This window comes from Sceloporus undulatus, chromosome 6 (genome assembly GCF_019175285.1).
Source record: "Sceloporus undulatus isolate JIND9_A2432 ecotype Alabama chromosome 6, SceUnd_v1.1, whole genome shotgun sequence".
NCBI lineage: Eukaryota > Metazoa > Chordata > Lepidosauria > Squamata > Phrynosomatidae > Sceloporus > Sceloporus undulatus.
In genome coordinates, this window is record NC_056527.1 from 119,030,221 (window position 1) to 119,056,276 (window position 26,056).

Here is a 26,056-nt window from a genome sequence, read left to right on the forward strand (position 1 = left end):
GGGGTAATTTAAGTTTCCTAAGGCTTCTGGAAATGATGCCCCTGTGAATCTTCGGCCAAGTAAAATCTGTTTTCCTTTCCTACCTTGGACCTTGGTTTCCAGTTATTTGCACCCCATATCTGCAACAAAGGAAACAAAACATGTTTAAATATGACACTGCCATAGCCAAGCCTGTTAATGAGCAGAGTAGCAGAAAATGTGCTCTTGTCTGACTATGCTTTCCTAAGAACGTCAAAGACGCCCAAACACATTGTTTGTGGGGTTTTGGGGATCTGGGGCCATGTTCTGGAAGAGTCTCTTCCTGACGTCGGCATCTGTGGCTAAGAGCATCTTCAGAGGAGGACAAAACGGCAGAAACAAACTCTTCCAGAATATGGCCACAGATCCCCCAAAACCCACGAAACCCATGAAAGCCTTTGACTTCACAGAGTTTGTAGTTTCAAGAAACAAAAGTTTACTAATGGCTTTCATCTATATTGACATAAAGGGCCATATCCGAAGATAGCTAGTGAATAATAGTTCAGGTAGAAAATAAGTCTTTATCTCACCATCTTTCAAAGAAAGTGGAGAGAGCAGGAAGATGGGAAACAGCAGCTCTCCGTTGAAAATCTTGGCGAGAAAGCCAGTCCCAAAAGGGAGTTCGAATGAGAGAGAAAGAGAGAGAGAGGAGAGCTGGCATGCAGGAATTCCCTGTCTATCTAAGTTGGGGAAAAGAGAATGCAAACATCTTCCAACAGGACGGAGCAGGCTTGTTTTCTGCTGCTCCAGAGAAGAGGCCCAGAACAATGGATGCAAGCTGAAGGAAAAGAGATTCCAGCTCAATATTAGGAGGAACTTCCTGAGAGTAAGGGCTGTTTGACAGAGGAGCAAACTCCCTCAAGGAGCAGAATTCAAAGATATATAGCAGTATTAGTCTGTGGAATCAGTCCATAGAGAGATCTTGCAGCACCTTTGAGACTCACTGAAAGAAAGAGGTTGGCAGTATGAGCTTCCCTAGCCTTCAGTCTACTTCCTCAGATGCAACGATGATGATGATGATGCTACGTAGAGATCTTGTACCACCTTTGAGACTAGCAGGAGCTTTCCTGGGCTGGTGGCGTCTCCTTCTTTGGAGGCTGTTTTTTAAAGAGAGGCTGGGTGGCCATTGGTCCCAGGGAGGGCCCTGAGGGGGTCTCTTCCAGCTCTAGGCTTCTAGGACTGAGAGCCAGCATGGCCTGCCTGGATGGCTAGCAAGCCTGCAGGGTTCCTACTACTCCTCCCCCCCCCGCCTCCAGCGTATATATACCCTCCTCCCTCCACAAGACCCCTGGGCTGGGGCTCTGGGACCACTGCAAATCCCCAAAGCCCTCTCTAGGGATCTGGGGCCAAGGGCCCTGGCCCTCCCTGGGCTGGAGGGGCTGCAAAGGCATGGCTAGCGAGGCCTTTCAGGGCAACTGTTAGTTCAAGTTGAGCATAGAGTTGTGCTGCTGGAGGACCTCGAGATTCCCAGAGAGAACACAGTCCTCAAATCCGGGAAGAATCCAATCGAGGACAAGAGCCAAGGCCCCCAATGGCGAGGGATGAGGAGTGGCCCGGCTGCCTTTCAGCCAAGTGCCCTGGAGAAGCGGAGCTGGAGGGGCCTCGAGGGCCATCGGGTCCAAAGCCTTGCCTTTGCAGGGACCGAAGGGACAAGAGGCCAATGGGTCGGAGAGCAGGCTGCCCAAGTGAGGAGGAGCCCGGGCCACAGAAAGGGAGCGGGGGGATGGCTGGCCAGGGCTGCCCTGCTCCCTCTTCCGCCTAAGCCTCCTTCCTTCCCCAGCCGAAGTGGGCTGCAGCTCCCATCATCCCCCACTAACCCACCCGGGGGGGCTTGCTGTGGGCTTTGGGGGGAACCAAGAGGCCCGGGGCAGAGACGAGGGCCGCTGGGAGCTGCGGTCTCGCCAGGCCCAAGAGGCAGGCAGGGGCGCCTAGAGCACCCCCCCCCCCCCTGCGGCCGGACTCTGGAGGGACCCCAAGGCAAGGCAAGGCAAGGCAAGGCGGGCCGGGGTCCTCCTCCTCCTCCCCCGCCGCCGCCGCCCCTTCGCTCTCCTTCGGAGGAGGAGGCGCTGCGTCAGTCGGAGGAGAGCGGCGGCGGCGGCGTCAGCTGGAGCCAAGGCAGCGCCAGCCTCCCGAGCATCCTTCCTCTCCTGCTGCTGCTGCTGCTGCTTCTGGCCGGGCAGGTGAGCCAGCAAGGGCCCAGGGAGGTGGTCCAGGGCCTCCTTGGCCCTGCTCTGCATCCGTCGCCAAGGCAACGCCCGGGGAGAGGGAGGGAGGGGTCTTTGGGGGGCCGAGCAGGAGGAAGAAGAAGCCCCCGGCCCCATCCATCAGGAGGAGGAGGAGGAGGAAGGCCCTGGCCCCGGAGGGAGGGCCAGCTAGCCAGACCCAGAACCGGCCAGGCGGCAGGGAGGCAGGCAACCGAGCGGGGGGGCGGCGGCAGGGAGGGGGCCTCGACCCACCGACACACCCTCCCTGCCTGCCTGCCTTCCCTGGCAGCGCCCCAGCATCCCGAAGCAGGAGGGGCCCTTCCCCTTCGGGGCCACACAGACCCAGGCCTCCCTCCCAGGTGCCCCCCCCCAGCAAAGGGCCAGGCTCCCAGCCCCGCAGCCGCCCCCGAGGCCCACCGCCCCCCAGGCAGGCCCGAAGGGCCCAGGCTGCCCGGCCCTCCCTGGGGTGGCCCCAGTCCAGGGGAGCTGCATCCAGTGGGGCCCATCCCCACCAGGGACTGGCCCCTCCATCCTCTGGGAGGGACCCCAGGCCAGGCCCCCCCCCTTCAGGGGCCTTCCCCGGGCTCCTGCCACACCTGAGGCCCACCGGCAGCTAGCCCAAACCTCCCCCCCCAGTCTAGAGCCACTGGACTACAACTCCCATCGCTCCTAGACATGGCCCACAGAAACTCAGCCCCAGGGATGAGGGGTCTTGCAGGTAGCAAATGTGGGAAAGGTTTGGAAACACAGACCCGGAGGAGGAGGAGGAGGAGGCTCCTTCTTCCCTGGCTGTCCAAGTCTCTCTTTCCCTCCTCCCAAGGCTCTCTTTTGGGGAGCTGGGCTTTCCATGTGTTTCCTAGATCTGCCTCCATCTTGCCTGTTGCCTTCTTATGGCGACCCCATGGACCTCTTAAGAGTCTGCCCAGACAAGGAATCCTCAGAGGGATTCCTTGGCAGTCTCTCATCCCCGTACTAACCAGGGCTAAGCCCACTCAGCTTCCAGGATCTGACAGGAACCAGTGCCTTTGAAGGTATTTAAGGGGATGGCTTTAATATTTGTTGTTGTTACGGTGTGCCTTCAAGGCATCTCTGGCTCATGGCAACCCTCACGTGAATGGTTTTTTATTGGAAAGGTTGTTTCAGAGGAGGGTTTTCTGTTGCCTTCCCTTTGAGGCTGAGAGAATGTGTCTTATCGCCCAAGGTCACCCAGGGAGTGTCTGTGGCTGAACCAGGATTCGAACCCTGGTCTCCAGAGTCATAGGCCAACTCTCAAAGCACTACAGCATGCTGCATACTGGAGCATCATTACTAGGTTCCTTTTTATTCAGTGGGCCTAATTGGGAGTAAGAATTGGATTTTGGCTACAGGATGATACCAGCCTCTTCCCACCTGAGGCCCTTGGGAGCTGGCTGGGGGATTCTGGGAGGTGCAGTTCACACTTCCCGAGAGCCCCAGGTTGAAGGAAGCTGAGGAATACATGCCCATGTTGGCAGCCCTGGCCCCTGACCGCCCTCTTTCCCCTCCATCCAGGTGCGCCCCTTTGCTCTCCGTCTTTGCCGGCCACCGGAAGATGAATGCAATCCCCCAGGAAGCCCTGATCTCCGTCTTTCTGCAGTTCATTGAGGATTGGGGCTGCCGGACCTACGGGGCCCTGAGCCGGACCTGCAACCCAGGGGCGCTTCTGCACAACGAAATGAACCTTCTGTACCGCAAGAGCAAGGTGGAGTGGAAACAGAGCAAGGACGAGGAGCCCAAGAAGGGGTGAGCAGCGGCAAGGCAGGCCGGCACCGCAGGGAGGGCGCTGGGAACCAGGTGCAACTCCAAGCAGAAGCCAGGAGAGTGGGAGGCAGGGATTCTGTTCCAGTTTTAAGCCTGACTTTTAAAGGACTGAAAAGTCTTAGGGAAGAGAAAGGGGGAGGTCATCTTAGCAGCATTCCTCTCCAAGGTCCAGCAGAGAACAGTGGCTCTAATATCAGAAGGAGAGGCAGTGAATCTGCTCTGGGTTCTTGCCCGCACTTTAAAGGATGTGCCCAAGGTGTCATCCCCTATGACTTTAGCCATGCCCTATGAGGAATCCCTTAGGGAGCTGGGTATATTTAGCCTAGAGAAGAGACAGTTAAGAGGTGATATGATAAATGCTGTTTAAATGCTTGAATGGGTGTCACTGAGGATAGAGCGAGCTTGTTTTCTGCTGCTCTAGAGAATAGCACCCAGAACAATGCATTGAAGCTAGAGGGAAAGAGATTCCAGCTCAACATTAGGAGAAACTCCCTGAGAGTAAGGGCTGTTCGACAGGGGAACTCCTTCCTTGGAGATTTTGGTGGAGTCTCCCTCCTTGGAGGTCTTTAAACAGAGGCTGGATGGGGATGCTATGACTGAGAGTTCCTGCATGGCAGAAGGGGCACTGGATGGCCCTTCTGGTCTCTTCCAATTCTAGGATTCTAGGATCCTTCTGCTGTCAACATCTGCCCTCTGAGCACAACTACGCCATGTCGCGGTCCCCGCCATTCCTCCAAAATGTGGAAGAATTATTAGATGATGATGATGATGATGATGATGATGATGATGATGACGACCATATCCCACTTTCCCCCCAAAATTGGGAATCAAAGTGGCGAACAATTAAAAGAATGCAATTAAAAACTTAAAAAGTGAGCATTAAAATCAAATTAAACTGTTTCAGTATTAAAACCCATCACTCAGGAACAGAATAAAATGCATTTTAAAAAGATAAATTCTAAAGATTCTGAAGAGATTCCAGATCAGATGCTAAGTTTCAATTAGTTTTCAAAAGGTAAACAAGCTGAGGGTTTTTAAAAAGGGGTTTCATTGTGCTTTAAAGCCCCTTGGCCTTCCCAGCTCAGGCCCCCCAGATGTTCACCTGCCACCTCCCAGGTGTTCACCCTTCAGCCTGGGACCACTCCTGAGGGATCCTGGCAGTTGGTTTCCAAAACATCTGGAGGGAGACAGGACACAGGACTGGAAGCCACTGATTTTCATGGCCAGCATCCATAGTTTTTTTGTGGGTTTTTGGGCTCTGGGGCCATGTTCTAGAAGAGTTTATTCCTGATGTTTCACCAGCATCTGTGGCTGGCATCTTCAGAGAATAATGGCATGGAAGAGAGTAGAATACACACACACACACACACACACTGTGTGACTAGGAGTGATTTCCATGTTAATCTGTGTATTGTTGTGTTGTTGAATGGCAAGGCCTCCAGGTGGGAGGAGATGCAAAGAGGATTGGGGTCTGTTGAATTAGAGAGCCATTGTTTGCTGGGAAAACCCCTGACTCTGAGTAGCTTTCATTTGCATTTGCTGGGTCTTGATTTTTGTATTTTTCAGCACTGGTAGCCAAACTTTGCTTCCTTTAAGGGTTTCTTCTTTCCTGTTAAAATATACAGATTAATATGGAAATCACTCCTCCCAACCCAGGGTCACAAAGTGTGTGTGTGTGTGTGTGTGTATCCCACTCAGTTGCATGCCAGCATTCTCTGAAGATGCCAGCCACAGATGCTGGCAAAACATCAGAAACAAAGTCTTCTAGAACATGGCCACAGAGCCCGAAAACCCCACAAAAGTCTAGGAGGTGGTGGGGGCCCACCCCAATAGCCCTGGGGCCACATTTGGGCCCTGGGCTGCCCACTCCTAAGTTTAAACCTCCTGAAGCTCTGAGGATCAGAGGCTGAAGGAAGAGCAGTTAGTATGTCAGGATGGATAATGGGCTCATCTTCCCATCTTCTTGACTGCGGAAATTATTATATCTGTATCAGCCTCATCTTTATCATGTATACTCAGCTTTCCTCCCAAGGTGGCTTACCAATTACAACAATTATAGTTTAAAAAGTCAACCCTAAAGCAGAATTAAACTAAACTCCATATTAAAACAATTTAAAACATATACTTCGAAATGATAAAAAGCAGTTTAAAAAACAGTAGAGACAATTGAAAGCCATCTCTTCCAAAAGCCTGTTGATTTTTTTCTTTTTTGAAAAAGCCTTTGCCTGTTGACAGAATGGCCCTTTTATTCCGGAAGGCTTTTGAAATCAATTTCATGGCCTCCTACGGATACGGAAGGGGTCCCAGCCCAAAGGGGAAGCCCCCCGCCCCAACCGAAGATGCCCCTCTCTTGATGTCCTTGCTTAAGAGGGTCATTTTTGCAGAGCGGAGCTTGTAACTCTCCCTGTTTCCCTGAGCAGTCTTACAACTGACCTCTTGCAAGGCATATTCAATAGGGTTGGCTTTTACTGGGCAGCTTTAGAATCTTCTTTCAGGTCCTTTTCTTTTCCTTTTTTCTTTCTTTTTATAAATTTAATCCGAAACTAATTGCAATTGGAACCTGGCAGCATCAATTCTGCAGCTGGCCTTCTGCAAAGTTTATCTTTTATCTTGGCTGATTGGCTCTTGTTGTTAGTTGCTCTCAACTTCAAGTCATCTTCAACTCATGGCGACCCTGTGGATGAGACACCTTCCAGCCCAGCTGTCTTCAAATGCCCTGCTCAGGCCCATGCTCTCCCTGACTGAGTCCAGCCATCTGGTTTCCGGTCTTCTCCTCCTCTTTCTACTGCCCTCCACCTTTCCCAGCATCATGCTGACTCATGCCTTCTCATGATTCATAGAATGGTAGACTTGGAAGAGACCCCAAGGGCCATCCAGTCCAACCCCCTTCTGCCATGTAGGAACTCAAAACCAAAGCATACCTGACAGATGGTCATCCAGCCTCTGCTTAAAGAACTCTGAAGAAGGAGACTCAAAGGGAGCATCTTCCTCTGTTGAACAGCCCTTACTGTCAGGAAGTTCCTCCTAAGGTTAAGGTGGAATCTCTCTTCCTGGAGCTTCCATCCATTGCTCCATTGGGTCCTAGTCTCTGGAACAGAAGGATGTTAGACTTAACGCAGGGCTGGGGAGCTTGTCGCCTCTGACTTGTTGGCCTGATATTCCCATCAGCTCTCATTGCTACTTATGCTGGCTGGAGCTGACAGAGGTTAGAACGGGAGGAAGGCCATCCCTGTCTAGCAGCTCAGGTCATGGAAAGCTTACTTTGCATCTGTCTCACTCCAAGAAGCAGCACTGTATGGAAGCATATGGCAAAGAACTGAAGCAGGCCAGCTTCCGCCAACCTGGCGCTCTCTCCAGATGTTTCCAGCTTCACCTCTTCAGCCTATCCAGCTGACAATGGTTGTTGAAGGAAATGTGGCAGGTTGTGGAAGGCAGTGGGGAAATGGCTGTCTTCTGCATTCTAGCTCAAGAGGTCAAATGTGTCCTCCTAATCCTGGACGTCCATGCTTTGGAGGGTGCTGGCGCCCCTGGGCACCTGCCTGAACCACTCTTTGCTTGCTGACCTAAGGCCAGGGAACAAGTGGCCCTGGCAGGAGGGAGACGGCCACCAGGAAAGGAAAGGCACTTGCAGGGCAGGCCAACCATGGAGAAGATGAGTCAGTGGAGTTTATCACATGAAGGAGATTGTGAACATCCCGGAAAAATCATGTAATTACGTGAAACGATTTCTCGCGATGTTGCACAAAAACCACCATTAAAGTGGTCACAAAGAGGCATTAACATGCATCTTTTTACTTTTGGGAGTTCAGTGACAATGCATTTCTGATATCACTTTATTTGCACAATTGCATGTGATCATCATTTGCGCAGTTACTCGCCATTTTCGCTTTATTTGTGAGATGCTTTAAATGCGCTTTAATCTCTCTTTAATGCCAAATTAAAACTCCAGTGCAATAAACTCCAGTGTTGATGATGTCAGTACCATGACTGGGCCCTTCCCAAGTTTTCCTTCTTCACAAAGTCTGGCTTGGAATCATCTGCTCTTAAGAACAGAAGGGCTTTCTTTCTTTCTTTATTTCTTTCCCTTCCATTTTGGGCTACAGACTTAATGCACTTTGACATCACTGTAACTCCCATGGCTCAGTGCTATGGAATCCTGGGATTTGTGGCTTGGTGAACTATTTGGCCTTCTCTGTCAAAGAGCTCTGGTGCCAAAACAAATTACCAGTCCCAGGATTTCACAGGATGGAGCCATGGCAGTTAAATCAGTATTGAACTGCACTAATTCTGTAGCGTGGCGGTAGCAGCAGCCCTGGACTATAACCAGGAGGCATTGTGGCTATGCTGGCTGGGGGATTTGGGGTTTGGTTGTCTCTGTCTGGGGATAGGCATGGTATTCTATGTCCCCTTTCTTCCAGTTTTTCTCATCCTAAAAACCCACCTGCCTGGTCTAAAGTCATCTCAGAACCGCCCCCTGTCCACCAATCCTATGGGCTGCAAAAAAGGCCGGGTGGGAGCCCAGGTGGTCTCCAAAGAGTTTGGGGAGGCAGCTTTTACTGAATGATAGGAGGGGAGAGGAATGCCAGGTGCAAGAGTCCACCCGCTTCCTTGCCTTCGTCTGGCATGGAAAAGCCATGGCTGGACCCAGTAGCACCCACGTTCCTGGTGACAGTAAACGGGTTTTAGTCCAAATTAGAGCAAGAGGCTGAATCATGGGATGTCTGTTAAAGTTTTGATTCACATACAGCCCCCCTTCTTCCCCTGAACCAGACCCGGCTCCCCAGCCCTTTGCTCTCTCCGGCTGTTGGGATGCGAAGGGTTAAGGCCCCAGTAGGCTGATGTTGCCTGGTTCCTGCAGGTCACCCAGACGCAGTTTCCATGGAAACCGCTGGGCCACCAGCCAGCATCCTGCTGCATCCTCCAGCTTTTGGTACCCAGGACCCTTCGCTCCAGCAAATAAAACCTGAGGAGGAGATGGCAGGGAGGCTGGGCAAGCAGGAGGCTGAGGGGGCTAGCCAGGAAGGCAAGGAGGCAGGGGCTTGAAGGGGGCATCCTTGCCTGGTGGGAACATGGGGGCAGCGCATGAGTGGGGCAGAGACAGAATAGTGGGGAGTAAGACCACTTTGCCCCAAGTGTACACTGGCTACGGATGGCTTTTATTGGGAAGATGGATGGAGAACTCTGGTTTTGCATAGCTAAGGCCCTTAGGTCCAGGCTGGGAAAGTGACCAGTCTGCCCCATCCATGCCAAGGACACTGAGCAGTGTGGGCTGAGGCACAATGGCTGAGGTGGGCAAAGTATGATCCTGGGGCCCCATGTGGCCGCCAAACCAGACTTTGCAGCCCTTTGTTCCTCCAGGCTGACCCTCTGTCTAAGAAAAACCAGGCTTCCTCTGGCGACTGACATTTTAAATGCAGTGGGCCCTTGGTAGCCACTGGAGTTTAGTTTTTTGTGGGTTTTTCAGGCTATATGGCCATGTTCTAGAAGAGTTTCTTCCTGATGTTTTGCCAGCATTTCTGGCTGGCATCTTCAGAGAATTTGGAGTTTGCTTCCAGGATTGCTCCCACCCTCCATGGAAACCAAACTCTGTGGATGTTCTATTCCTCTTAAATGCAGTGGCATAGTGAAATGGTGGCCCTTACATAAAATGGCAAAATCAAGGTCTGCTTTATATGTTTTTGGAATATTTTCAAGCCATAGATGTTTGAATCTGTGGATACAGAGAGCCAACTGCAAGTTGCAGGCTTTCCCTGCATAAACACTTTTATGAAATCCCATTTTTATGACTTCAGTGAGCTTTTAATGGTTCTATGTATATCTGGTAGTTCTAATTCTATAGCTTTTAAATAAGTTGAAAAACATTTCAGTGTATTTTCCCTGATACTTTGGTATTTTAACTTGTTCTGGTTTTAATAAGTGACCAGTAAGCCACCTGGAGTCTCCATATTGGGGAAAATTGGGATATAAAAGGAAATTTCCTCTTTGTGGATGGTGTGAGGGCAAACAATTGCTGCCCTTGAGAGCCATCGTAGTTGTCCACCCTGATATAAAATACAGTCAGCCCCTCTATCCACAGCTATTTTATCCACAGGTTGAACCATCCATGGCTTGAAAACATATTTAAAAAAATATAAATTCCAACCATGTTACTACACCATGGTGTATAATGGGACTTGAGCATCCATGGATTTTGGTATCCCTTTGGAGCCTGGAACCAAACCCCAGTGGATATGAAGGGCCCACTGTATCTTCCAAAGGTAGCATGTTTTGAGATTGCAAAGTTCCTGAGGAATTCTGCCTGACAAACAACTCTGTGCTGCTCTGAGGCTCCCTTACATATCCAAACAAAGGGGCCTAATAGAAGATGCATAGAGAATTTTTTGGGTTCAGTTCCTGGCTGGAGCAGGTCTTGATGTGTAGGTTGCCAGCAAGTGGATCGGAGCCCATGTTCTGTCAGGGATGTGCGCATGTGGGTCCCAGAGAATGGCGCCCGATGGGTGTGGGAGAAAGAAGTTGGCCGTAGGTTAAGAGATTTTTAATGGTGTGGGGAGAGATTTGGGAAGTGCCAGGGTGGAGCGAAGGGACAAAGCTGCTCTGCCAGCGCTGCTTGTCTTCCTGGCTGAGAATGCTGTGCCTGCTGATGCTGATGCTGCGGGCGCTCCTCTGTCTCGCCCAGATCTGGTGTGATGGGGAGGAGGACAGGAGCTGGAACCGGGCGATGCCAGAGTGGCTGGGGCCCAGCCAGCCGGCTGCCTTTCTGTCTGGGGAAGGAGAGAAACCGGGGAGCACAGCCGAGGCGGGTTTGTTTACTCGCTTGCCGGGGTGCAGTGGCAGCAGCAGCAGCATCTGCTGCCCATGGCTGATTCTCCGGCTGCCGCGCCAGGAGGCAAAGGCAGCGGTGGCAGTGGCGGCGGCAGCGGCGGGTGTGTGCATTGGCAGCATGCGTGTGCAAGCTATTGCAAGGCCCCAGCGAACGTTTTGGGAAGAGGGTGGGGTGGAGGAGGCCTGTCAGGGTGGAGATGGGGCAGATTTAAGGAGAGGCCCCACCCAGCCCTTTGAGCTTGGCCAGGTGCAGGGCAGCACACACTGCGGCGCCGGCCCTTGGCTTTGCTGCAGTCTGCTGCCATGGCTGGCAAGTACAATATTGTGTCTGTGTGTGTGGTGGGGAGGGGGAGATGGATGCAAAAGATGGTGTAGGGGAGGCTGGGGCCTTGTGAGGGTGGGCTGGGCTGGGCTGGGCTGAGAGGCTCTCTCTGAACCCTCAGTCAGGTATGCATTAGCAGCTGGCACTGCTTGACCCAATCTGGGGCCACTTTTCGTTTCAGCAGCAGCTGGCAACTTTCCTTCCACTGTGGGCAATGAATTCATGTCCACTTTTTAGTCTGAGTCTTAAGGGGCTTATCCAAGCTGCTGGACCTGTCGGGAATAGGGCTCGGGCCTCCTTTAGTGTTCACACTCTAAAGAGAGATGCAACCACACACTCACATACCCCCAGGCACTGCTGCCCCCATTCTCCAAAATCCAGGGTGTCCAGCCTCCTTGGCCTTGAGTGGAGTTTCCTCTCCAAAGCTGAACCAGTTGGCGTTTGAGAGGGGACCATGCTGCCAGGAGGATGTGACCCCTTGGAAGGCCTGAGGGGCAGCATTTGCTATTGTTAACTTATACCCTGCCCTTTACCCAAAATTGGGACTCAAAGCGACTATGATTTCAAACACTGAATTAAGAACATGCAAAATTACCAAGAATTAAACTATTCACAATATTAACAATTTAAGATCTATATTTTAAAAAGATAAATAGGAGCTTAAAGCAGTTCAGTAAAAATACAGCAACCTCTTGAAAGCCCTTTCTTTAAAAAACTTCAATTCTAAAATCACGTTGGAATTAAAAAGAAAACTGCCTGCCGGCAGAGGGCCACTGTAGACGCCAGGGGAAGGGGGTTCCAGAGCCCCCTGATTTGGGGGCAGCCACTGAGATGGTCCCATCTCCCATGTTCCCACCAGCTGTGCCAGTGAAGTTGGGGGGAAGGAGGGAAGGTTCCCTCCTGAGAATCTTGGGGCCCAGGCAGGCAGGCTCACTGGGGATGATGTGCTCTGTCATACAGCCTGGACTGAAGCTAGGTAGGGCTTTCTAGTCCATAGCCAGCCTTCCCAAACATCAGTCTTCTGGTGGTTTCATGAGGTCAGGGACAAATGTGTGGGAGCTATTGAGGGTTGTCCCTTAACATCTGACCCAAACCACTAAGCTGCAGCTGACAGGCTCCCTCTGGCATTCAAGGTCCAGTTCCACCACAGCGGAGCAGAGATGGGCTGGAGGGGCAAAGGGTGGCATTCAGATCACAACAAACCCCGCTTCCTCCCATCCTGAGAGGAGAGAAGAAAGTGTGCAGCCCTCCAGATGCAGCTGGACTCTGGGGGGCCCTTTCTTTCAAAGCCTGATTGGTGCCATTCCTGTGCTAAGTAAACACATGGGTCTGTATTAAAGTCTTTCCAGCCAAACTGATTTTGCCCAAATATGCATGTTTGTTATTATTGTTGTGTGCTTTTTATGGAGTTTTCTTGGCAAGATTTGTTCAGAGGAGAGTTGCCATTGCCTTCCACAGAGGTTGAGAGCATGTGACTTGTCCTGGGTCACTGGTTTTATCCTGCTTTAACTTGTCAGATGGTTTATAATGGCTTTTTATGGTCAGTGTTTTAGTACTTACTGTTTTAAAATGCTTTAAACTGTTTACATTGATGTTATCACATGCTGCCCTGAGATCATTGCATGAAGCATGATGAGAAATGTTTTAAGAAAAAAGCCCTTTGTGGTACAGCCGGTGCTAGGAAATGCTAGGAGGGCAACCTAGCAGCATCCAGAAATTGTGTGTGACTCTTGCCTGGCTCCTTTGGCCAACTCTCTGCTTCTCCTCCTTTGCCTCCTTCTATGCTGAATCTTATTCTCTCTCTAAAACAGCTTGCATGGCTCTTGAAATGTTCAAACTTAAACCAAGGGTGAGCTCACCACTGCCAATGTGGGAAGTGCCAACCCTGCCACTGCTGCTAAGAATACTCTCCTTTTCACACGCATGTGTACACACTCCCCTTTGCTCCCTCCTCTGTCCTCTCCAAGCTCCAATCAGGGCTTAGTCAAAGACTGAGAAAGAGTAGCAGAAGTCTTGGAAGGAAGTAGCAGAAACACTGGACGCTGCCCTTAACATTGAGTCAGACCTTTGGAGGTCCGCCTAGCCCAGTATCATCAGCTCTGATTGCCAGCAGCCATGACTTTCTAGCTTTCAGGTGGGAAATTTCCTAGCCTGGCCCAGGGACGTAGCCAGGATTTTAGGAAGGGGGGGGGTCCAGACTAAGTGCCACCATTATAATGGGGCTTGGGTGCGGCGGCGCAGCAGCACACACCATTCATTTTTCTAATGGAAAGGGGGGTTCCAGACCCCAAGGACCACCCCTTGGCTACGTCCCTGCCTGGCCTGGAGAACCCTGTTGTTCCCTTCCAGTGGTCTGCCACCCAAAGACAAACCATCTCCAACCCTGCTTGGTTTCCAAAGTCACACCAGATCAGGCGTCATTAGGGATGCTGCTCATTCTGTCCCAGGATTCTCTTCTGTCGGCCTCTGATCCAAGGCCTGGCCCTGTTTGGTTTCCAAATCTAGGTGCAGTTGGGAACCCAGGAACATAGGAAGCTGCTTTCTCCTAAGCAACCTCACCTAGTGTTTGCTCTTCACCAGGGTTTCCTAGAAATGCCACTGGGCGAAATGAATTTAGGGCCATCTGCACAGGAACAGGGGAAGCTGCCACTGTACTAAGTCAAACCTTTTGTCTATCTAGGCCAGAACTGCCAACTCTGATTGGCAGTAGTAGTGGCTCTGCGCAACTTTCTGACAGGAGTCTTCCCCAGCTCTTCCTGCAGGTGTCAGGGGCTTTCTGAATAGCAGCATTGAAAGATGCCCTTATACTGAGCCACATCCTTGTATGGTCTCTATATGGCTATGTAGTATTGCCAACTCTGACTGGCAGGCATGGATAGCTGGAGTTTCAGACAGGATTCCTTTCTCAGGCTTACCTGGAGATCCAGTGGAATTGTCCTCCTGGTGGTCTTGTGTTCAGGTATTCATCAGGGACGTAGCCAAGGGGGGTGTTCTTGGGGTCCGGACCCCCCTTCCGTTAGAAAGATGAATGGTGCGTGCTGCTGCGCTGCCGCGCCCAAGCCCCATTATAATGGTGGAAACCCCCCCCCTTCCTAAAATCCTGGCTATGTCCCTGTATTCACCAACCTCCGCCAAATTGGTTTGCTTCCAGAATTAGACCAGATCAGGTGTGTCCAGGATGGAATATCGCTCTCAGTTGGTCACTCTGGACTATTATCTAGAAATTTGCCCAGTGAAAGATGGCTGAGTAGGACTGAGGACAAGATTGGTAGAAGATCCTCCATCTTCTAAGGTTTGTGAGTTGATGCCCTCTTGCATTCTAGCGGCTGTTAAGCAGTCTTATAGGCAAAACCTAGAGAGAGAGAAATCAGGAACTTAGAATACAACTTCAAAAACCTGGGAGTGGAGGTTTTACAGATGTGTCTAAAATCAGTGTCCTCTTCTTTTGCCCACAAGCACGTGATGCCTTCCTGCTCGATAAGGAAGTGCCATGTTAAGTATATGTTGGAGTGACGGTTGGTGTCTCCCACGTCAGCAAAGTGGTGAATTCAGGTTGTAATCTGGACTTGAAAGAGGTCTCTGAGTTGCTGAATGCTGGCCCTAACTTAGTCCAGAACTTAGTCAGTTCCTCAGTCTAAACTTTGTGAAAACCTGAAGACAATTCCCTACTCGAATGACAGGGGTGATAGCCACCCGTTGTGCTGTAGCACAACATGGAACTTGTGATGGCTGCAAACTGGGATTTTGGCTTCAAAAAGGGGGACCTTCCTCTGGACATACTTCAGCTGCCTTGTCCACATCTTTCTTGAACTGTGGTGCCCAGAATGGACACAGTATTCAAGGTGAGATCTGACCAAAGCAGAACAGAGTGACACTATTAGTCCCCTCAACCTAAACACTATGCTCCTGTTGAGGCAGCATAGAGTTGCATTGGTTTTTCTAGTTGCTGCATCACACCATTGGCTCATCGTCATCTTGTAGTCTGCTAAGACTCCTAGATTATTTTCACATGCACCGCTGGCCAGCCAAGTATCACCCATCCTGTATCTGTGCATTTCATTTTTTCTGCCGAAGTCTAGTACCTTCTATTTCTCATCTGAAATTCATTTTGTTAATTTTGGTCCAGTTCTCTAATCTGTTACGGTCATTTCGAATCCCAATCCTGTCCTCTGGGATATTAGCTACCCTTTTGAATTTGGTGCCATCTGCTATGGGCCTGGTTTGGAACAATAAATGTTGCTTCTGTCATCTTCTTCCCAGCCACTTCCTGAATCTCTGTGTTTCTGTTCTCAGATATATGTCTGGTACTTCAGTAACTTGGGTTTGTTTGTTTTCTCAGGTCTCACGATCTGGGGCAAAGGACAGGTTCATGCACATTACATGGATTAGACTGACTTGGAGGGCAGTGGGCTCTCCTTCCTCAGAGGTCTTAAGACAGTGGCTCCCAGTTCCCCGATTCTAAGATTTCTCTGCTGTCTGTTGCAGTAAATTAGCCATCTGTTTGCAATTTATTTAGTATCTATTTACTAGCTTATTGATTTGATTTCCATGCCAACTACCTTAAATGCAGCATTGGAGATATCAGTTACTACTAGCTATGATAGAGATATGCCCCCGTTCAACACAGAAAGTCCAGTGTGCCTCTGTGTATCAGCTGCTAAACTGCACAAGCAGAAGGGTGATTTTGCACAAGCGCATGGAACCAGAGAGCTGGTTATGAATTCTCAAGCCCTACACAGCTCAGGACCAGGTTCTCTCAAGGACTGTGTCCTTCGATATGAGCCTGTCTCTAAGACATTTGGGGAAAGAAGCCCTTCCCTCAGCCCCACCACCTTCACAGGTAGATCTGGGAGGTCTGTGAAGCAGGGCTTCCTTGGAGGATGCTCCCAGGCTTTGGGACACCTTCCCTTCCTTGCTTTTCTTTTGTCAGCAAGTGAAAACTTTCCTGTTCTGACAGGCTTTTAGGAACTGACTGCAAGGTGTTTTTAATAGTGTGTGCTTTTATTGACTTTTGCCTTAAAAGGCTTCAGTTCTACAGTTCTAGATAGTGTAGCTGCCTTTTAGCAATATCTTTGGACATTTTTACTTATGTCTGAGGAGGTGGGCATGTTTTTCATGGTTAATTTTTCTAAGCTGCCATGAGTACCAGTGTAGGAACAACAAATGGATGGGTGGTAATGATATCAGATAGACTTAGCCTGACCAAAATTTGAGATCTTTGTCAGAAGCCCTATTTCATGTGTCAACCCACAAGAACCTAGGTCTGTGTTGATGTGCTGCTACAGGGCTTCCTCTGCAGCAGCACTCCAACTGCAGAAGGGCCAAGAAGGCTGCATCCATCTCTAACGTGTTTTCAATTTATTTTTAGTTTAATTTTTTAAAGTTCTTGAAACCAATATTTTTATTTGTTTTTAAAACTGCTATCTCTTTATTATTTCAATTTTAAAATAATCTCTTGCTCACCACCTCGGGGCTGAGATGCAACACATAAATTCTCGTTGTGCATCTTCAAATCGTTTCTGACTTATGGCAACCCTAGCAAAGTTTTCTTGTTACTCAGAGAAAGTTTGCCACCGCTGCCTTCCTTGGAGGCTGAGAGAGTGTGACTTGCCCAAGGCCACCTAGTAGGTTTCTGTGCTCTGGTCTCAGAGAGTCAGACCACTAGACCAGGCTGGCTCTGAATATATACATACTTTAAGTCAATAAGTAATAAATAAATGTTGGTGATGTTGGTAACAACAGAGAGCCCCTTTTCTGTCTGGTCCAATAGGACTTGTCTTCCATTTTTCCTTCCCTGCCCTTTCAGGATTGGAATATAAAGGCATGCCTTTTGTGTGTGTGTGTGGGGGGGTCTTTGCTGGCTGCCCCCCACCTGACCATGTCCCTCCCTTCCTGCCTCTTCTCTTGCAGTTCAGCCAAGGAGCCCAGTGTGGGAAAAGTGAGGGAGGGAGCCTCTTTCCGCCGTCACTTCAGGATGGGTTTCATGACCATGCCAGCCTCGCAGGAGCATGCCCCACATCCCTGTGCCAGCAGTATGGCCCCTCGCTCCCTCTCCTGCCACTCGGTGGGCAGCATGGACAGCAGCAGCGCAGGAGACGGGGCCGCTGGGTCCCGGAAGCCGCCCACTAAGCCCAAGCGCCACCCCAGCACCAAGCTCAGCGCAGAGGCCAGGGCCTGCCTGGAGCCCATCGGGGGCAAGAGAGGAGGTAAGAACGGCCTGCTCTCCAAAATGACAAAGCTGACCAAAGCCGATTCAATGCCAGTCACGGTGGCGGCACTGCGGCTTGGAAACAACAGAATGGGAACAGGACAATGGTAGAAACCTGCCAGGATGGTGATTTGACAGAGATGTATAAAATAGTGCATGGATCAAGTACTTGGACTGAAGCTTTCCTCCCTTACCATGTCTGTTGAACATGAATTGTGGGAGAATCAAGACCAGGAAAAGGAAGGACTTTGGTGCATGTGGTCAGATGGTGGAACTCATTGCCACAAGATGGCGTGATGGAGGCCACTTCTAAAAAGGAGTCAGATACATTCAAGGAAGGAGGATGGGACCATCTGGGTTTACTGGTCAGGATGGCTGCGTATCACTTGCAGTCAGTGAGAGGGACTAACAAAAATCAATCAGTTGGTGAATTAATTTGGAAATTCATTTGTTTGCTGTCAAAAAGGGAAGCAACTAAATTGAACGAGCTTCTGAATGAATTTGATTGACTTAAAATGGAATTTCAGGATCAATATTTCTACAGACATATGTTGTTTATTAAATGATCCACGGCATGAAAGGGTCAACATGTTTTAACATTAGTTATTTGGTCCTTTACTCAAAGCCTAGTTCTGCTGTATTGTTTGCATATCTACTAGTAGCTTTAGGTCAAAAGTAGTAAGGATAGCTTGGAAAGGTAGCAGTCTTTTATCATCCAGATGGTTCTGCTGTGTTTTATGCCCGACACCACATCCGTCCCAGGAAACTAAATCACAAAGCTCTTAACCCTGGGACTTTTGCTGGGATCCTCACCATAACTAGTAAGCGTAAAGAAAGAATGAGGGTAGGGAATTGTAAAGAAGCAGGAGAAGAAAAAGAATAGCAAAAGAAGGTGTTGGGGAGCAGACAGGCGATGGGACAGTTTTCAAAGATTCTTGCAGCCATTTCCTTTGCTCCAGAGCTTAGGCAAACAAAGGCAAAAGGTGAGGGAGGAGGAATAAGAAAACCATGGGATGGGTTTATTCCTTTATTAAGGCATTTCATGTAGCAATTTAAGGTAAACTGAAATGCCAGTTTAAAACGAATCACTAAGTATGCCACCCTCTCAACATAAATACAGCTGAACTAGACTTTCTAGCTTTTTAAAAATTAAGGCAACACTTTGGCTCTTTTCCCTCTCTGCCTCTGCTGTCTGTACAGCAGTTGCAGAAATGCAAGTCAACCTCCCTTTGGAGCAACTGGTCATTGGCCTGGGGAGGTCTCCTCTGGTCTGGGATGAGTGCAAAAGAACCATGTGTTGGCCAGGACCGGGCCACCATCTGCCTACATTAGCAGGAGAAAAATCGGAGGGAAGCAACGGGAGGGCAAGCACCAGTCTGAACAAGGCAGCAGGGTGCTTTCTATTAGAGAAGCAATAGTCTTAGAGCCTTGCTACAGTATTAAACAAAACCGGCAGGCAAATAAAAAGAAGCATGTGGTTTCTCTCTCCCTCTACATGACTCTCGTTCTCTGCAATAGCAATAGAAAGTACATTTGTATACTGCTTATCAGTGGGAGAGCATTATAAAAGCATCATTTTGCCAAACCAATTATTTCATCTTGGTAAATGGGACACTTTTACAACCCTCTCCCACAGTTTTACAACCAGAAGAGAACAATGTCATGTGGAGAGAGAAACAAAAACACATGTGTCTTTTCATTTGCCTGCCGGGTTTGTTTAATAATGCACCAAGGCTGTTAGTAAACTCCCCTTTTCTGGACTCTAGCTCCCAGTATACACCCCTCTTAGCCAGCATGACTAATGCTTGGCCAAGATGGCTGAAGTGTTGCTGTTGACAGTGGTTCTGAGCATTGTAGTCCAAAGAGGAAACTTCTCTTGAGCTTTGGAAATAAGAGCTAAGCAGTGAGTGTTCTTGTCCTATCGACATGCTCTAATCTTCATGTTTTCCTCCTCCTTCATGTCCCTTTCCTCTGTCACAGGCTCACAGAAGTCCAGTGCCGAGTGCAAAGACTCTGGGCGCAAGGTTCCTCCGCAGAAACCAAAGCGTAGCCCCAACACCCACTTGTCAGTTTCTTTTGATGAGACGTATTCGGGGCGCCTGCCGGGGCCCCCTCTGAGTGGAGCCATGCAGCGCTATGGCCGTGCTTTTGCCCACAGCCAGGCAAAGGGCTCTGACCCAGAGGAGGATGAGCCCGTCTACATCGAGATGGTGGGGGACATTTTCCGGGGACCTGGCCCACCCTCGCAGCCGCCCACCACGGCCGACGAGGACTCCGATGAGAGCGAAGCCATTTACGAGGAGATGAAGTACCCACTCCCCGAGGAAAGTGGGGATTTTCGTCCCAACGGGGACCCAGTTTCCCCGCGCCACCGGCCGGCCAAACGAGAGGCTGCCAAGGCAGCACAAAATGCCAAGACTTCCCCCTGTGAGATCCCACCACCCTTTCCCAACCTCTTGCAGCACCGGCCGCCTCTGCTGGCCTTTCCCCAGGCCAAGAAGGGATACAAAGGGGCCAGTGGCCAAGAAGGCTCCAAGTTACCTGTACTGTGCCATGCCAAGGAGGCTCCGTCCACTCCCATGACCCCTCAAGTCCCCAGCCACCACCACCAGCGGGGAGGTGAGGGCACTGCCTTGTGTCCTTCTGGCCGTGCGCGCAGCCACTCCACACCACTGCCTCCGCAGCCCTCTGGCCAGGGCAAAGCTGAGAAGGAAATCCCCAATTCCCACAGCACCATTGGCCCGCCAGCTAAACAGGCTCCAGCTCCTCCACCGGCCACCCCCCTCCCATCCATGTTACCGGTGAAGGAAAAGCCGGCCGTTTCCTACACCATGGTGTACTCTGCGGTCAAGGTGACCACTCACACTGCCCCTGCTGAGCAGAAGACAGAGAAAGAGATTTCGGTCCTGCACGGCATGCTTTGCACCCGTCCCTCCACCGTCCCGTCGTGTAAACAGGTCCAGCGGGCATGTACGCTCCCCGAGTCCCCACCATTGGGCATGGTCTGGACCTACCCTGCCCCCTGTGTGGGGATGAAGCGCCCACCGGCCTACGAGAGCATCAAAAATGCAGGTGCCAAGGCTGCCTCCTCAGCGGCGGTCAAGATCCAGCTTCAGGACCGGGCATTGACCAGCATCGCCTGCTCCCATCTTCTGTCTGGCGATGAACTTGGACGCACGGCGGGAGAGGAGGAGCCCTTCGGGTGGGTGCTACAGAGGAGGATGGGCTATGCCAGCCGGAAGGGCAAAGAGACAGAGAGTGAGTATGGCTGAAGGAGTGCTAAAACCTTCTGGGTTTGTCTGGGCTGAAGGTGGAAGGAAAGTGAAGCTGACAGCACTTCCATTCCTGTCCCCAGTCAGCCTACAGGGGAGGAATTCTCTCTCCCGCTAAAGGGTCTGGTCTCCTTGGTCTAGGGGCAGCTGGCCAGCCCTGCTGTTAGGTCACAGGTTTGTAATTTTTGCCTTTGTGAGTGAAAATTAAGGTGCAACATTCAGGTACTCTGAAAGTGACATCACATCCCTTCTGCATGCCATTTTTGACAATTCTTGGCCTTAAAAAGACTTTTGGGAGGTTGGGAGTTCTGGGGCATGGGAGACTCAACAGCTGCGTTTGCAGGTGGCTTGAGGCCATGTTGACTGGTTTTCAGGCAACAAAATATTCACCCAAAAATCAGAGGGAGAGGGAATGAAAGAAACATTTTTGTGCATCAGAGAAGTCCCACGACAGGCTTCAGGGCAAAAGAAATGAGGTTGGGGGAATGTTGTGTTGCCTGCAGGCTCCGCTCTTCCCATCCCTGTCTTTGGCAGAGCAGTGGGTCCCACTTGGTGGTGGACAGAATGTGGGCTTAGCTGCAGAAAGAATGAGGGCTCCTGTTCAGTGGCAAAAGTAATGGGGCTCTACTCGGTGGTGGAAGGAATGACCCTTCTTTCCACTCAGATGCAGAAGCAGCAGGTCTTTCTTCCCAAGGTCTTTCCTATGCGAAGGACCCCTGCCCACCCTCAATGGTGGTCTGCCTTTCAGGCTGTTCAGCACTGAGCCTTGAGAAGGGGATCTGGGAGTCTTCCCCTTTCAAACCCTTCTTGGTTGAGCCTCCTCCCCGGGGCCCTTTTTCTCCCAATGGTGTTTCTGCCTTGGGCCCACAAGTTCTTTTTCCACCTCTGCAGAGGCTACCGAGGGCCCACAGGTTTGGGAGAGCAGTGATGGCACGCAGCCCACCAAAATGGAGAAGGAAGAGAAGGCTGGGCTAGGGCCCCTGCAGTCAAGCATCCCTGTGCGCACGCCGGGGCCTGAAGCTCACGCCAAGATGCCAGCGGGGAGGACAAACCTGCCTGTCCCCTGCCAGACCTTCCCTGCCTGTCACCGTAATGGAGGTGAGGCCAGGATGCCCAGCATGTGCTTTCCCTCCCTTCCTCTGGAAGAAACTATGCCAGGCAGACACGCTACCTTCTTTGCATGTGCGTGCGTTTGTGTGTGCTGGGGGGAGCATTTGCTTTGCAATGGGGAGGGCAGGGAGACGGCGAAAGATCCTTGTTTGTTCTTTGGCTGGTTTTGGCTGCAGAAGTTGTACTTGATGCAGCTGCAAAGAGAAGCAGGTGACCTTCAAATGAGGACAGACTGCAGCAAGCGGGGGGAGAGAGAGAGAGAGAAAGATGAGCATGCACACAGATGTTGGCTTGTTTGTTTGTTTGTCTGTTCATGTAGGGTCCGTCCAACAAAGGCCACTCATGGGGGACCCATCCCTTTCTCTGGCCCCTTTGCCATTTGGGTGGAGAAGGAAAGGGGTGTGGTTGCCTTGTTTTACTGGCCAAGGAGCCTCTTCTCCCAGCTCCATCCTTGGCCCACAGGACTAGCCACTTGTCTCTTAATAGAATGATGGGGGATGCGAGGAGACAGGGGAAGCGTCTTGGGGAGCGGGAAAGTTCATTGGGCTGTGACTCCTCAACAATCTGTTTCCTGCCCCTCATTCCCTCCCCCAGATTTCACCAGCGGTTACCTACTGGGCCGTTCGGCATCCACCTCTGGCGTCCGACACGCCGTGATTCACGCGCAGAGGCCATGCAGTCACCCCCGGGACCCAGCCAGCCTGGTACGTCACAACACCGATGCTAGGCTTCTCTAAGGCAGGCCAGAGCCTGACTAGTCTGGCCAGGAGAACTAGAGAAGATGCCCAACCCAGGGAGTGAGATGCTGGGAAGGGAAAGGGACTGGTCAGGTTTTCTGCCTCAGGGTGAAGGTTGGAAAGAGAAGCAGGGGATGCAGTCGGGAATGGGGCTTCATCTAATTCTGAGTGGGTGGCTGTGGGGATCCAAATGGCTGGAGCAGGAGAATGTGCGAATCAGAAGTTTAAGAGCTATAAATATGCCCTCCTCTCTTCCCAAATGAGAGGAAGCAATCTGGGACACCTGTACTTCCAGAGTGTCCTTAGCCTACACATAAAGCTGCATGCTAAACTCTTAAGCATGTAAAGTGCCCTGGACTCGAGGTAAAGCAGCCAGTATCCAGGGCTCTTTATGTGAGGTCTCTTCTTCCACATCATCATCACATCAAATATAAAGCACCTGGACCCCATTCTGCTTGAGTCTTCCCTGTGCCCTCTAAAGTTAGGAGATTATCACACTGGTTTTTATTCCTGCACTAGGCGCAGGATGTAAACGCACAGGGATGGATTCTATCACACAGCTCTATAAGGGCTGGGAGATTGGGTATGGGATGAGTACTGCCCAGGGATGGAGCCACGCAGTAGAATCTGTCCCTGTGCATTTACATCCCGTGCTTAGCGCGGGAATAAATGCCAGTGCGATAATCTCCATAGTGGCAACCCTCACACTAGTTTGTTTATGGGTGGGAGGGAATGACCTGGTCTTGAAGGGGCAACTAAGATCTATAGCCTCACAAAAGACCTGCCCCCAGGTATTGGTTGCCTGCATTTTGGCACTCTTAGGGTGTTGGCTCCGGGGCCAGTCAGGTGGTGCCTCCAAATGCCAAAGGAACTGAAGCAGCAGCCCCTTATTCAAGGTCCAGCCTGCTCTGAGAGCCAGCCCTGGCTTTCTTGAGTCAGGGAGAGGGGTCTTCCCTATCGCTCCCCACTGTCATCTTTTAAGGGGGGAGGGGGGACTGCTGGGGCCCAGCTGCCGCGACATGTCTTGGCATGCTGGACATAACGTCACCTTTTTGGCCCATTTGTAGTGGAAATAAAATCGATGGGGAGGGAAGGGAGACAAGCTGTCATGTTTGTAGGCAGTTTGAGATGGTCTTGGTGAAGTTTATGAAAAAATGTACTGCAAATGTTTTGAAATGTTCAAGTCTGGAGCCACATGTAGCCAGTAGCTGCATTTTCTTGACCTCTTGATTTAACAGCTGAGGAGGCCATGAATGCCTCCTGGGGCCTGTGGGCACTGCTCAGTCCTACCTAGAATCCTAGAGATAACCCCCAAGGGTCTTTGGTCCAATCCCCTTCTGCCATGCAGGAATACACAATCAAATCGCCCGCAACAGATGGCCATCCAGCCTCCATCCTGAACAAGCTTTAGGATCCCCCGCCAGCTCTTTTCCAGGGATATAGCCAAGGGACGAATAATGACACTGCCCCTCAGTAATAATTCTGCCCCCCACCCCCCCAGTCAGTGTTTCAGTCTCCAAATTTCTAGCATCCCAGAAAGTGAGACATGGAAAATGGTTAGCACCTGTGTTCAAATTCCCTTGGTTACTTTGCCTGCCCCTTTCCTTTTAGTGCCTAAACTGTGTTTCTAAATGCTCACCTGAGGTTTTAAGCAAATGCAATGGTAAAAATCTGGGGTCACTGAATATGGCATTTGGGGGCAATGCCTGCCTTTTGCCTGAGCTGTAGCTACACCCTGCTCTTTCCTTTTCAACCTGGTAAAAGCCAGGCTCCCTGAACCCAGTCAACCCACATGGGGAAGGAGAATGGAGAAAGGTGGGCATAGTGGGAGCGTTTGTTGCCCCTCATCCTCACAGCACCCCTTCTTCTCCTTCTCTCCCCCCCCCCCCAGGCCTTGCAGCACGTGCAACTGCCGGTGCCAGGGGTCCCACCCAGCTCTCGCGAAAGGGACGGCAAGCTGCTGGAGGTGATTGAGCGCAAGCGGTGCGTCTGCAAAGAGATCAAAGCACGGCACCGTCCAGAGCGCAGCCTCTGCAAGCAGGAGAGCATGCCCATCCTGCCCAGCTGGCGGAGGAACACAGAGAACCGCAAGTCCGGCACGCCGCCCTGCCGCCGCCAGCAGACAGTGCTCTGGGACACGGCCATATGACAGCCGGTGGGGGGCTGAGCCCCAAGGAGGAACCGGTGCCTTGTGCGCAGGGCCAAACTGCAGGCAGCATGCCGCCCCTGCCCTCTCCCATTAAACCCAACAGAGACCAAGCCGTGGGCCATCCGGGGCATCGCCGCCCCCCTCCGCTAAGCTGTGGCCGGAAAGAGATTTTTCATGAAGGATGGCAATGCTCTTAATTTTTTTCTTTCTTTCTGGACAATATCCTGGATTATCAAAAAAAGAAAAGGGAGGTGCCAGGCCAAAAAAGCAGCTGCTTCGCCCTGAAGAACCCTGGCTGGCAGGGATGCCCACAGCCCCAGGAGATGGCTGGGTATCACAGGCAAGCCACAGTTGCCTGTTAGCAAGACGTGTCCACCCCATGCCAGCCCTATGCTGACAAGACTGACTTCCACAATGGCCTCTTCTCTCACTTTCTTAGGAGACTGGGCTGGGTGCAATGGCCATGGTGTGTTTGTGCGCACGCATGTGTGCATGGTGGTCAGGGCTGAACCATGCCACCCTCTCAACACTCCTTCATTGCTCGGCTTAAAAGTGCCAGGAGCACTACCAATCTCTCGTGCTGTTTTCCTTCTGTCGCCAAAAAAACACAAGCCCACCGCAGAGAAAGGACAGGAAGGGAAAGCAGATCAAGGGGGTTGAGCAGACATATTTCACAGAGGGTCCCTCTGCTCCCACCCCATGGAAGTAACTGACCCTTTCTTCTGCTTCTTACAATTGTTTAGGGAAGCTGAGCTCCTGTGGAGATGTGGTCAGCCAGTTTTTCCCAGAGCAGCCTTATCCAACCTGGAGGCAACTACAACTCCCATCATCCCACAACCAGAAATGGGAACTATAGTCCAACACATTGGGGAAGGTAGGAGGGAAGAAAAGCAATGGAGCCAAGAGCAAAAGCATGTTCATTGAAGATTTTTGGGGAGGAAGGAAGAGACACCAAGTAGGGAGACCTGAAGTTTGGCTGTCACAGGAGGCTGAACTATAAAGCCAAATCCTGTCATTATCGGGGCCTTTTTGGATGGCAAAACTCCCAGTAAGAGTTTCTACAAGTCTGTTATTTCCCCCCCCCCCCCCAAAAAAAGCAACTTTTCCCAGATCGTGACACATATCTGAGGGCTCTTTCCTGTTGTCAGTTCCTAGCTGTTGAAAATGGTACAAACCATTTACCAACAAAATGAAATAAACGACAAAACGTGAAGCCACAATGAAATGGAACTCTACAGTAATTATGTTTAAAAATCTACAATTTTCTAATTTGTCTTGTATTTTAAAAAAAGAAAAAAAAAGAAAACTTTGGAAAATGAACTTCTTCAGACCCCTTTCCCCATTAAGACCAAACCCAAATCTGCTCCTCTTTACAAGATATAAAGAGTGACCTGCTTTTTTTTTGTTGTTGTTCCTACATCTGTCCTAATGCCTA

General features: G+C 50.8%; 1 protein-coding gene across 2 annotated transcripts; it reads left to right on the top strand.

The window, feature by feature from the left end:
- Nucleotides 1-1,648: 1,648 nt before the first annotated feature.
- On the top strand, nucleotides 1,649-25,706 carry NYAP1 (neuronal tyrosine phosphorylated phosphoinositide-3-kinase adaptor 1). Of its 2 annotated transcripts, none has more exons than XM_042475949.1 (7): nucleotides 1,649-2,198; nucleotides 3,753-3,983; nucleotides 17,056-17,351; nucleotides 19,334-20,611; nucleotides 21,517-21,723; nucleotides 22,330-22,439; nucleotides 24,364-25,706. In XM_042475949.1, the coding sequence occupies exons 2-7, from the start codon at nucleotides 3,793-3,795 to the stop codon at nucleotides 24,619-24,621; spliced, it is 2,340 nt and encodes a 779-aa protein (XP_042331883.1). In that variant the 5' UTR covers nucleotides 1,649-2,198; nucleotides 3,753-3,792; the 3' UTR covers nucleotides 24,622-25,706. The 2 variants fall into 2 exon arrangements, with proteins under 2 accessions (XP_042331883.1, XP_042331884.1); XM_042475950.1 differs by lacking the exon at nucleotides 1,649-2,198 and adding an exon at nucleotides 3,229-3,253.
- Nucleotides 25,707-26,056: the final 350 nt, after the last annotated feature.